Source organism: Panicum virgatum, chromosome 5K (genome assembly GCF_016808335.1).
Source record: "Panicum virgatum strain AP13 chromosome 5K, P.virgatum_v5, whole genome shotgun sequence".
In the NCBI taxonomy this organism is placed as follows: Eukaryota; Viridiplantae; Streptophyta; class Magnoliopsida; order Poales; family Poaceae; genus Panicum; species Panicum virgatum.
Window position 1 is genome coordinate 37,029,849 of NC_053140.1, and position 11,863 is coordinate 37,041,711.

General features: G+C 46.9%; 3 protein-coding genes across 10 annotated transcripts; 2 read left to right on the plus strand and 1 right to left on the minus strand.

Annotated features, from left to right (window-relative positions):
* Positions 1–2,528: 2,528 nt before the first annotated feature.
* Positions 2,529–5,574, minus strand: LOC120707239 (protein PIGMENT DEFECTIVE 338, chloroplastic-like). Of its 5 annotated transcripts, none has more exons than XM_039992086.1 (8): positions 4,922–5,574; positions 4,689–4,767; positions 4,519–4,590; positions 4,326–4,406; positions 3,744–3,841; positions 3,490–3,615; positions 3,291–3,339; positions 2,529–3,185 (listed from the first exon to the last, which is right to left on the minus strand). In XM_039992086.1, the coding sequence occupies exons 1-8, from the start codon at positions 5,332–5,334 to the stop codon at positions 2,982–2,984; spliced, it is 1,122 nt and encodes a 373-aa protein (XP_039848020.1). In that variant the 5' UTR covers positions 5,335–5,574; the 3' UTR covers positions 2,529–2,981. The 5 variants fall into 5 exon arrangements, with proteins under 5 accessions (XP_039848020.1, XP_039848017.1, XP_039848016.1 ...); XM_039992083.1 differs by having other exon boundaries at positions 4,689–4,763; positions 4,922–5,569; XM_039992082.1 differs by having other exon boundaries at positions 4,926–5,562.
* Positions 5,575–5,693: 119 nt separating this feature from the next.
* LOC120707242 lies at positions 5,694–7,539 on the plus strand. Its single transcript, XM_039992092.1, has 2 exons — positions 5,694–5,920; positions 7,194–7,539. The coding sequence occupies exons 1-2, from the start codon at positions 5,798–5,800 to the stop codon at positions 7,302–7,304; spliced, it is 234 nt and encodes a 77-aa protein (XP_039848026.1). The 5' UTR covers positions 5,694–5,797; the 3' UTR covers positions 7,305–7,539.
* Positions 7,540–7,611: 72 nt separating this feature from the next.
* LOC120707241 (putative methyltransferase DDB_G0268948) lies at positions 7,612–10,108 on the plus strand. Of its 4 annotated transcripts, XM_039992091.1 has the most exons (5): positions 7,612–7,748; positions 7,901–8,540; positions 8,888–9,121; positions 9,206–9,549; positions 9,670–10,108. In XM_039992091.1, the coding sequence occupies exons 3-5, from the start codon at positions 8,972–8,974 to the stop codon at positions 9,956–9,958; spliced, it is 783 nt and encodes a 260-aa protein (XP_039848025.1). In that variant the 5' UTR covers positions 7,612–7,748; positions 7,901–8,540; positions 8,888–8,971; the 3' UTR covers positions 9,959–10,108. The 4 variants fall into 4 exon arrangements, with proteins under 4 accessions (XP_039848025.1, XP_039848024.1, XP_039848021.1 ...); XM_039992090.1 differs by having other exon boundaries at positions 7,692–8,540; positions 8,647–9,121; XM_039992087.1 differs by having other exon boundaries at positions 7,692–8,540.
* The last annotated feature ends 1,755 nt before the right edge of the window (positions 10,109–11,863 follow it).

The window sequence follows — 11,863 nt, forward strand, 5'->3', positions numbered from 1 at the left end:
AAATTTTCTCAAAAATTCGTTCATTTAGTATAGTTTGCGGGGATTTGAAGTTAAACAAAAAAAGTGTGCATACAAAAGTATACAAATACAATGTAAAAGTAGTACAAAAAAGAATTGGAGGGTTAATTTAGACTAAAATATGTTATACAAATATTCATTTAGTATATTTTGCGGGCATTTGAATTTAAACTAAAAAAGAAAAAATTTGAATTGGGCCGGTTACCAGTCAAACCGACCGGTATACCGGTCTAACCGGCCGGTATACCGATACGAACCAGTTGTACTGCAAAATTTGAATTCAAATTTGAATTCCACCGGTACCGACCGGTTTCTGGCCAAACCAGACCGGTATACCGGTACCGGACTGCACTAGTTTGGCCGGACCGATCGGTAAGTAAAACCCTACCCCAGCCCTACGAGGGAGGCCTGGCGTGATCAAACCAGAGGCCCGCGCCCTGGCGCATCAGGATGGGGGCGTGCCGCAAGTACAACAGCGCCATCCCGTGCCATGGGGTGGGGGTAGGCCGAGGACAGGCGGCGCCGTGATTTGGGCGAACAAGATTTGGCTTGCCCCCTTGTAAGCACCCATCATTCAAACGTGAGGAACACGAAGAACACCACCCCATACTATATGTAGGGCTGTTGGCCATCGAGCTACAGAGAAGCGTGACACTAAATTTACTAGCTGGTGATCGAAACACCAACAATTGCTCAGGGTGTTACTTGTATTCTTTCTAATGGGTCAAGATAGGAACTTGAGACTTAATAATAACACCAACCTCTGATGCAAACTTGGCAGCTTGCACTGGTTCATGCGGCCTTAGGGTCTCCTCAGCAATAGAGATTGGAATCCTTCTCCCCATAGCTTTGATCATATGGTCAAGCAAAACTCCCCTGGTTGCTGGCCTCGCTTTCCTCCAGCCACTTCTTTTGTAGGTACCGCAGTGATTTCATTAAAATTCTCATTATTCATCAAATATAAAACCATCAGGATTAAAGGACTTAGGAAAAAATAAGAACCAATCTCAGATCTAGAATCTGTCCGCCTAGACTCAGTATTCCGTCCGGTGTCATCTTCGTTGGCGTCATTACCACCATCTCTATATACATGTTTGCGGTGAGCCTTCCTTACCACTAGACCAACAACACGCTAAGTACTTTATATAAATGGAAATATGCCCGCTGAAAGGTGAGGAGGCAATTTGATTTTATAGTACTTTATGTAAAAGGAAATATGCCCGCCAAACGGTGAGGAGGCGGACGTCACCTACAGACCTACTGCTCGACGTGGTAGTGCGTGATTGGCTCAAAGGGATGAGTAAGTAGTCCATTTTTCTCTTTTTAATCCAGAAATAAAACTCATAAATGGTATTTTTTCCTCATATAAACTCCGATTTCGATGATTTGTTTTTGTAATTTATCTAAAATTACTCGCTTCCATTTAGTTGTGTTTTTTGGCAAACTAGGTACTATTTCTTACATCTTTTAGATGTCTCTTAATTAACAAAATAATTGTGCATAACAATTGCAAATATAATTTCATATTTTGTTTGTAATTCTAAGATAAATGTGAGAATGTGTCCAAATTTGAGGTGTATATAAGTTCAATAGTATTATTGAACTATACAAACTTAATAATAGTTTGCGTTGAGTTTTAGAAAACAAAGTGGGAGATGTACTTATTTTGGACAATGTATGACCCTACTTTCTTAAAATCATTTGAATTTTTGTTGACAGGTTTATGGACCTAAAATATATTGTAGTTTGTAGAATTTTCTAACCAACTATTAGTTTTAGTAATTTTTTGGTACTATCTTAAACATAGATGTTTTAATTATCCATATCAAACACAATATCACTTCCATATCACGTCCTCCGCGCTCGGCGGAACTGCCGTGCCCTCTCCCACTGCCGCGGAGGTTGCCTGCAGAGTCGCGTCCAAACCGGGCGCTGCGGCAGCAGCAAAGACCGATGACAACCCGTTGGACGATCGGCGGCGCAGCTGCGTGAAGCCACCTTGGGGCGGGTCACACTCGGGCCTCGTTTGACTTTTTAAGTTGCGGTCACATCGACTATTTGAATGTCAATTCGAATATTCAGATACCAACTTAATATAAAATTAATTGGATAAATTGCAATTAAAATTCTAGACGAATCTATTAAGTATAATCAATACAAAATTAACAGATGATTACTATAGCAATTAGTGGTTAAATTATAGACTAATTAGACTTAATAGATTCGTCTCGTGATTAAGTCACTACTTATGAAATCAAATTTGTAGTAAGTCTATATTTAGTGCTCCTAATTGATGTGTAAACGTGCGATGTGACGGAAATTATGACTTAAAAACCAAACGAGCCCTCAGCCCTGGGCAGGAGACCCTGAAAAAATTACCTCTCAATCACCTAAGTCATAGCGTAATCTCAAAAGAAAAAAAAACCTAAGTCATAGCGACCATACAGGCAAGAGGGGACGTCACTCACCGTCCCGACCGGAGAAGCACACCACTTCTAGAGATTCAGATCATCGATGATGCTATCCAACATATTTTGCCAAAATTCCAGAATCTATTTCATGGACAGATCCGTGTGCTTGGCAACGAGAGCTCTGACTCGTTTTGACAGAATATGAATGCAACGAAGCATTTTACACACACAGGTAAAGTTAAAGTACAACATGTCACTCCGGTGGGGCTTGGAGTGAACGCAATTTGAAAGACGAACATCAGACCCGTAGTGAGAGCAACATCCCTCCTCTTTTTTTCTGGTCATTTCTCCCCCTCTGGCTGCCGGATGACATTTGCCTGTTGCTGATTGATGCTGGTTTACGGAGGCGGAGCGTTAGCACCTGCGGCCGTATTTGACTTCACCAGGTTCTCTAGTCATGGTTTAGCTTTTGCATGATCAACACTTTACCAGGTATTTGCTTTGCAACCATAGGTGCCATACTCTTGGACATGACCCATGATTTCCTGAAAACTATGGCAGATCCCTGCTGCTGTTGTCACCAGGTTTGTTATGATGCAGAAATTTGAACCATTTCCAGTTCGCGTACAGTTTAGCTTCGTCATCAAATGGTAGCGTTTCTCCTGGAAGGCTATCATCTAACATGGTGTTCTGAGATATAACTGGAAGTTGCTCCCTGTATCTCTTCGCCATTTCCTCAGCTTCTGAGAACACTTTCTGCATCGGTACAAGACAAATGATAGTAAAAAAGCATACACAGGAGGGAAATTCATCAAAAAGATTGAATGTATAACTAGACTAGAGTGCAACTCAGTATCTCACCTCTCTGTCTGAAAGAAATAAACCAGGTGCACTCTCAAGGTCCGCTATGCTGTTGATTAAGCAGCAAAATAAGTTTCACTATTCTAACACATATGGTGACCAAATCTTATCACAAAGAAAGTATTCAGTAAAATTGAAACCAATACAACAGTTAGTTCACAACTAAATAGAGCCAATGCCAGTGTGAGGTCAGGTTTACCTCAGTGCGATTTTGTCTGGGACATTTGACTTGATCACGAGAACTTTTACCTCGTCATCTATCTTTAGGACGCCGTTTACTGACAAAACACGACCTCTACTAATGTTTGATATGTGCAATAATCCACTGCAAATAATTAAATGCTTATAAGGGAAACACACACTTTTTTAGCTTATGCTTGATCACAAATTCAAAAAAGAAAGAAACAAGTTAAAGCATAAAGTGCATTTAGTCTTGTGAGTTCCATCTCGTACCTTCTGTTTGTCCCAGCAATCCTAACTTGTGCACCATATGGAAAAATTTTGCGAACACTTCCTTGTAGGAGAGTTCCTTCTCTAAGATAAGTCATTTCCTGATGATCAGAAATTCAGTGTATCAGTACAATAATTGTCATGATATCTTTGGCACTTGGCAGTGTTAATAGCTTGCAGATAAATGGGAACTTCTTCTGAGAAAGGAGTAAAACATAAGTTAATTTGCTATGTCCAGTGTCATGCAATCATCTTATAACAGAAGTAACCAATATCACTAGGGAAAGAAGGGGTATTAGCTTGGGCCATTGATTTTGTAGTGTAATCATGCATTGTCAAGAAGCTGACTTATGATTGATGTTAGGGTAAGTGTGATGGCATTCAGTACACAGCCTCAGCAGATGAAGCCCCAGAAATAAATGAATACTCTCCATGTACACAATCCAGTGCGTCTCACCAATATCTGATTGTGCTAAATTTCAATTGGTATTTTTGGTACTTGACCATCACAACTTACAAACACATGTAATCTGATTTTTTACTTAACCATAGTTGCAATTTATGGAGCAGAGTCAGTGTACTAACCCATGCTTTCTTCTCACTAATTATCAGGTCATTAGTTTCTTCATCGAGCCTTGCAATGCACACACGAATGCTGCAGCCAACCTGTATGCCAAGAAGTAACAAGCCATGTAGCTTAATATCATAAAACACCATATGCCTCGCTAACTGAACGATGATTTAGGCATTAACAGTACTAATTCCAAATGGTCCTTACTTTGTTTTTCAAGTCTGTAAATGTACCTATCCTGTCCATAAGCTCAACTTTAGGAAGGAATGCTCTCAGCCCCTGAAATTAAGTTGGCCTAAATCTTAGCCTTGAACAGAAATAATGCAACTTAATGATTAGATGCATCAACAACAGATAATGGGGGAAAGATCCCTTGCCTCGATTCTTGTCAGTAGACCCCCGGTGTTCCACTCGTAAATTTTAACCTCAATTGGCTCATCGAGTTGCATAATCTGTCTGACAAAATTAAATACACACGATTGATGCACTATCGTCTGGAAACGCTCGCGGTATCATGATTCATGAATAGAGAGCTATCTGCTCGGCGTCAGCCCTCAGGCCTCAGCAATGTCAGGTGGGAGAGCATAAGGAAACGCGAGGAGGACTAAACCTGCCTGGCGCGGTGCCACGCGAGGCGTCGGAAGAGCCGTCGCGCCGACAGCAGCGGCCGCCCACTGAGCGTCCGGCCGAGCACCTCCGCGAACACCACCGTGCCGGGCGCCACCAGTGCCCTGCTCCCGCGATTATGCTTCCTGGTCGCCTCCTCGTCCACGGCGGGGCTCGCCACGACCCCCACGCTCCCTGGCCGAGGCGAGGCCGCTCGTGCCGCGAAGCCACCGCCACCGCGGTCGAGCGGGAGGAGCTCTTTGGCGAGCAGCGTGGCGAGGTGGTCGGCGCCGACCGCGACGTCGAGGCGCGCCTCGGTGCCGGAGACCACGACCCCGACCGCGAAATCCCCCGGCTCGGGGTCGTACAGCCTGGACTCTGCGCCGGCGGCATCCGAGTCCAGCCCGGGGCTGGCATTCAGGAGGCTGACGAAGCCGGCGGCGAGCGCGTCGTCGATGCTCGTGGACCTGGCGAGCGCGACCGGCTGAGCTCGCGCTCGGGCCTTGACCTTGGCCTGCCTCGAGGCTAAGGATTTGGCGGCAACGGCTAGCATGGGCTGCGGCTTAGAGAGGGGCGGGAGGAGGCCCCGACACGGCGGCGCCGGCGACGGCGACGGCGGCGGCATCTCGTCAGTGGCGAGGAGCGTCGCGTGGAGGCGAGGCGAGTTACTTTATCCTCTTGTAATTTTTTTTCGGTCTCAAAAACTGAAGAGAGTTTGGGCTGGGCCGAATGTTTGGAGGCCCACTGGATATCCTCCTTATACCGAGCCCATTTCATTCATTGAGAATGGGGGCAGGCAGATTGCGAATCGTGGGCTGTGACCTCCCTGCCTGTCGTCTTCGTCTCCGGCGAGCAAAGCGGCGGCGGAAAGAGAGAGGGGATGGGGTACCTCTGGCGGGCGCGACTGTCGTCGTTCGCGGCTGGCGCCGCGGCGGCGTCGGCGGCCGGTTTCGTCCTCCTCTACAAAGACCAGCTCCTCGCCCGCGCCACAATCGCCCGGCAGGTGAGTCCTCCACCCCCGAGAACCAACCGAGCCACTTCGTCTCCGCTCTGATTCTCGGGGGGCTAATCTGGTTAATCGCCCGTTCATCCCCATTTCTTTGCGCACTTGACCCTTCTCGCTAGATGAGGCGCCTCTGGTTTTCCTTCCCGATGCCCACATACCGTGATCTGGTTCGACCAAATAGGTGGTCAAGCCTTTCACCATTTTGTTCGTGTTGCTCTTGATGGAAATGCCACATCGGCTTGTCCTTGGGATTGAGGCGTACTGAACTAAATTCAGACCACGGCCTTGTCAAGACTCAAGGGAAATGTAGCCTGTAGGTTATGATTGATCCTTGTACGTGTTTATTCCAGAAGCCAGAACTTTATCCAGAGTTTTCCACGACACATTAAGATACTGTCTGAATTAGAGATCAATTTATGTAACATGAATCATATTCTGACCTTTCAATACTTACCTTGGTCGACCGCAGGGTCGCCAATTGTTTGCGGTATAGTATATTCTTGCTTATTCATGATGTGTGTTGAGCTTTGGACCCATGTTCCTTGGCTCAGTTGTACCGGCAACGACTCCTCTTTCCTCTTAATGAAAAACGGGCTCCAACACAGTTGTGAAAGAATGTAGGGGTACACCATGCATTATACACATGTATGTATGGTGCTGATACTTGCCGCTTCCTTAGTCAATCTCATCAAGGAATTGTGCATGTCATTTCAAATTATACCTTGGTGCTGGGTCACATGTTTGTGGTCAAGCTATGAATCCTTAGGGGGCAGTATTGGTGAAAGGAATTTGGCATGCTGGTGATATCATAATAGCATTAACATAATATCATGCTGACTATACACTGTGTATCTTACTATCTTACGTCTGCCCATTGCACTAGCTATTAAGGTTGATCAAGCTTCTTATGTGTTATATGCACTGGTGAATTGCATTACTTGTTTAGGCGAACGGCAGGGGAGGCCCCTACCTTTTTTTGGTATAAAAGGGGAATATGTACAGGCGGATTACATGGACACTAGGTCCAAAAGAGAAAAGCAGAGTACATGTAAAAAAATACTCAACCAAGCGTTTAACATGCCCTGGGCCTCTGCTTCTGCCTTAAGCGTGACTAGTTTGATCCCCCCCTATCGCAATCTCATGATGGAAGTACAATTTTTGTCTCTTTTGGCTCCTGAGGCTAGTAGTTCAACATAACATTTTGGACTCGACTGTTTTAAATTTGGATCGTGTTTGACTAGTGGCTATGGGTTGGTGTGTTTACTTCCAGGTGGAGGAAATTAAGGAGACTTCTGAAAAGCATTATGAAGCCCTAAATAAGAGGATATCAGCACTGGAAAGCAGAAAAGAATCAGGAGCTATTGAAGGGGCATCTGATTAGTTCAATGAGTTGGGCTCATGTAATGGTTACATCTGCCCAGGTGTTTTTGATTGCTGCATGTGGTATAAACTGCAGCATTTAAAGCTGTACTATTGTATTTTTGGAATTTCGATGAACCCTGAATTTTTCTCGGACCTTATGAACCATGACTTTGAGTTGTGCTACAATTCTGCATGGCCATGTTAGTGCCATCTTCTTGAGATGAACAAAGATCAAATAAATACACTTCTCATTACAATTTGTTCTCAGATGCTGCGACTATCAAGTATTTATATGTTACCATTTGCTGTAGCAAGACTCTGGGCGCTTGTTAGTCTGTACATTGCATTGCTTTTGAATGTTCACCAATTTCTTAATGAATATTATTCTAACATTGGTGACCAGAGCAGTATTTAGATGATTACATATGTCATGAGCTTTTGCGCAATTGGTATTCAATGACTGGTGAGACTATATCTTCATAAGCACTTTTTTTTGGCTGAGTTTCACATTTTCGTATTGTGTCCTGTTTATATGCTATAGAAGAAACTGTATCTTGCTGTTGTTTGCAACAATTATTTAAACCTGTTTTGATGCCCAGTTTGTTTCGGTTGCAGCTGCAAATTCAAGGGCATTATAAGCTCACACGATTCACATTGTGGTGTCATCCTGGGGACCAAGTGTTATCTTACCAACTGCAACACATGGGTGACAACTGACAAGATCATAAGGGAATGATCATCGGAATGATATTATCTCCAATAGGGTGGTTAGGAAATGGTCTGCCATGATTGCTAGTTTGCTACTGCAATGGTGGGGGAACTTAGTTTCTGAAGGCATGGTGAGAAAATGCCTGGGACATTTGGCAGGCCATTCTGGAGGATGCTAGTGGGCTAGTGGCCATTCATGGCTTTTTGGCGAATCTCACAATATCTAGCTTTTTTTGGTGACAAATGCAAATTAGGGGTACTGTGAGCTCACACCATATGCTTTGCAGTATCATCCTTTGAACTTACTGTAATCTCTTAACAATCGCTACACATGGGTGAAAAGATGGTGCCGGAATGATCTGTAATCTCATTGCATTGTGATGAAGCTTGGTTTCTGTAGGCGTCAAGGGAACATGCATGCAGCATCGGAGGCATTGGCAGATCCTTTTGGAGGATGGTAGAGGCATTATGCTCAAGGCACTGGCACGCCTGCCCATGTAAACAACTTGCCAGTCAGCTAAATTCCACTAAATGTCCTTGCCTAACTGTAAGTCACCATCCTGACTTTTCACCCTTTTTGAATAGAAACTCTTCTTTCCTACCTTATCTTATTTGGATAGTGTTTGATTAATGATTACTTTCATAATCGCAAGGCATATTATTCAACGATAACACTTGGAGGTATGGAACTAGTTCATACTGCACAGGCTGTTATTAGACTTAAGAAGCAAGAAACTGAGTATGACAAGCAGAATGAAGTCAGCAATGTCGTCATTTCAAGTTTTCAACACACAACATGGTCTATCATTCCTAGACAGTTGGTTGTGCAGTTAATGGGTGGTTGCTATCTTGTTCACGTCACTTCCTTCACCAGCTGTGCTACCTTTTTTTCAGATCTAAAAGATCTGCGTAAGGAGCATCCAGAGCACAGATGAACGGAGGTTGGACAGTGGTCTGTTCCACCGGGGACCTGACCGGATGGCTGGGCTGTTCACCAAGCAGGCTGCTGTATATGCTGCAGCGCGGCCAGCCTACCCGAAGGATCTTTTCACAAAGCTTGCATCCCTCACTGCTCACCATCGCCTTGCCTGGGATGTCGGCACTGGGAATGGCCAGGCAGCCATCGGTGTAAGCATCTCAACTCCCTTCGAACCCTGCTCTCCAGATGGCATGTTCATACATATAGTGACATATGGATCATTTGTCGTGCAGGTCGCTGAGCACTACGACAGCGTGCTGGCCACGGATGTGAGCGCGGAACAGCTACTACGTGCTGTAGCACACCCAAAGGTCCAGTACCTCCACACCCCCGATGCCATGCCTGGGGAGGACCTCGTCACGACGCTCGGCGGCGAGGGCAGTGTTGACCTCATCACGGTGGCTGAGGCCGTGCACTGGTTCGACCTCCCGGCGTTCTACGGTGTCGCCCGCCGCGTCCTGCGGAGGCCCGGTGGGGTCATTGCGGTCTGGGGCTACAACTACCGCATCAGCCCCGTGGAGGACATGATGGCGCGCTTCTTCAACACCACCCTGCCTTACTGGGACCCCCGAGCTCGGTACAGCACTCTGAACACTGACCACTACAATGCCTTGCAAGTGCCAGAAAGAAAATCACGATCAGATGCATGACCCATCGTCTATGCTGTGTATGGCTGTATGCCCGTGGTAACATGCAGGTATTGCACTGAAGGATACCGGGACCTGCCGTTCCCCTTCGACGACATCGGCCTCGGTAGGGAAGGCGAGCCGGCGAGCCTTGACATGGAGCACGAGATGTCGTTCGAGGGCCTGGTAGGCATGCTGCGTTCGTGGTCGGCGGTGGCGACGGCGAAGCAGCAGGGCGTGGACCTGTTGGGGGAGCGCGTGGTGAAGGAGCTGGAGGAGGAGTGGGGAGGGGCGTCGCTGGTGCGGAAGGTGACCTTCAAGGCCTTCCTGCTGGCAGGCACCCCCAGGGCCGATGATTGATGAGTGATGTGGCTCTTCCTGGGGTTGGATTGGGGGGGTTAAAAACTGTATTTGTGTGTCATGAATAACGAAGCATCTGTTCTACTTCTGTTCTCCGTCTTTAATGACGATTTCGGTGGTATAAATAAATTCCAAATGCTCAAATGAAAAGAAAGGCCCTCTCACCTGAAAATTCAAAGAAAAAAAAACTTGCGTCCCCAGGCATTTAACCAAAGAAAATGCTTAGAATGTTTCAACCATGGTGTATGTGAACTTTCAACTGAAATGACGCAATAAAGAAAAACAAAAAGAAATAGAGCTCCAGCATGACCTACAAATGGGCACTTTGTGTCGTCTCTCAGTGGTGGGAGGCGGCAAGGTGAGCCGCAATGAGAGGCGCATGGAAGATAAGATGAAGATTCCTCTCCTTTTATTTTTCTTTTTAAAATTCTCTGCGAGGGATAAGGAGCTGGAACGTTTTACTGGCGCGTAGTGTGACAACAAAGGTTGGCTACGATTCAATGGCAGGAAGGATATCAGGGGTGGTGTGGTGGAGATCATCAATAAATGCCGGTAGCTGTGGGCCGAGGACGATCAAAATCGGCCACCGCGTCAACACTGAACATAAACACGAATTAGTTGCTGCCCTTAGTTTCAGTGGGATTTATTTGCTGCCAGGACGTATGATTCTATATTTCCATCCACAACCAGATGGTGACAAGAAAATTTTTGCTGAGCAAACAAAAACATTTTCACGTATCTTATGAACACTAATGTGGCGCAATTCGATGGCCTGACTTTTTTTTTTTTGCCAAGGTTTCAGTAACAAGCATTGTGCGTTCATTTGGATGTAACTTAGGTAGAAATAAGATTCACCGATTGAAATCACTTCAATGCAAAAAAAAAGGAACATAGATGTAGTATTAGTTTGAATAAATAATAAATATAAGATTGCACTTAGATTGCACTCAAATAGGTAGGGTTTGTATGCAGAGCATTTATCCCGCTACAACAATTTTGACGACCATACTAATGTTATTATGTTAGGACGTCCAAATTGGCCAAACAAGAAACAACCAACGCCACCTTGAGTTGTCCACACATGGCAGTATGGCAAAGATCTCACTAATGGCATCGCATTTTCGTCAATGGAACCAAAACTTAAGCTTGATCCCCACCCTCCAAAACAGGAAAAATGGAATTATGGAAACGCCACAGGGTTTTTCTTTCTCAAAAAAAGAGTAAAATGCACTGGGGTCCTTAAACCTAGTGAGGGTGTGTCAAGTAGGTCCACGAACTCCGAAAATACAGATTCGGCCCCCAAATCTATTTAAGTGTGTCACTGGAGGTCCAAAACCCCTTTGACCGGGTCTGACCGCCTACGTGGCCTGCCACGTCGGTTCTCCTCACTCCCAGCCTCCTCTCTCTCCCACCCGCCCTCCCCTGTTCCGGCCCGCGGCCGTCCTCCAGCGGCGCTGCCCCTGCCTCCCGGCGGCTCTGCTCCCCTCCCGGCGCCGGGCAGCGAGGCTCCGCGGCGCCGGGCAGCGAGGCTCCGCGGCGCCGGGCAGCGAGGCTCCGCGGCGACGGGCGAGCGGGCGGCCGGCTCGCCCCCTTTCTCCCCTTCATGCTCCGACTCGTCGGCTGGGTCCGCGCGAGGCGGGGTGGGCGGCCGGCGCTGCGGCGACGCAGCCTCGATCCGGAGCGCCACCACATCCGCCCGAAGAGCCGCTGCCTCGATCCGCGAAGGAGGAGCCGTCACCGCACCCGTGGTCCTCCCGCTCAACCGTTGGTGCCATGCGGGGACCTGAGGGAGCAGGGGAGGGCCACGCCACGCCGCCCATGGCCGTCGGGAGGAGGCGCCGCGCTCGACCACGACCGCCGCGCCCCGTGCCGTGCGGGCCTCCGCCTTCGCCGCTCTGCCCTGCG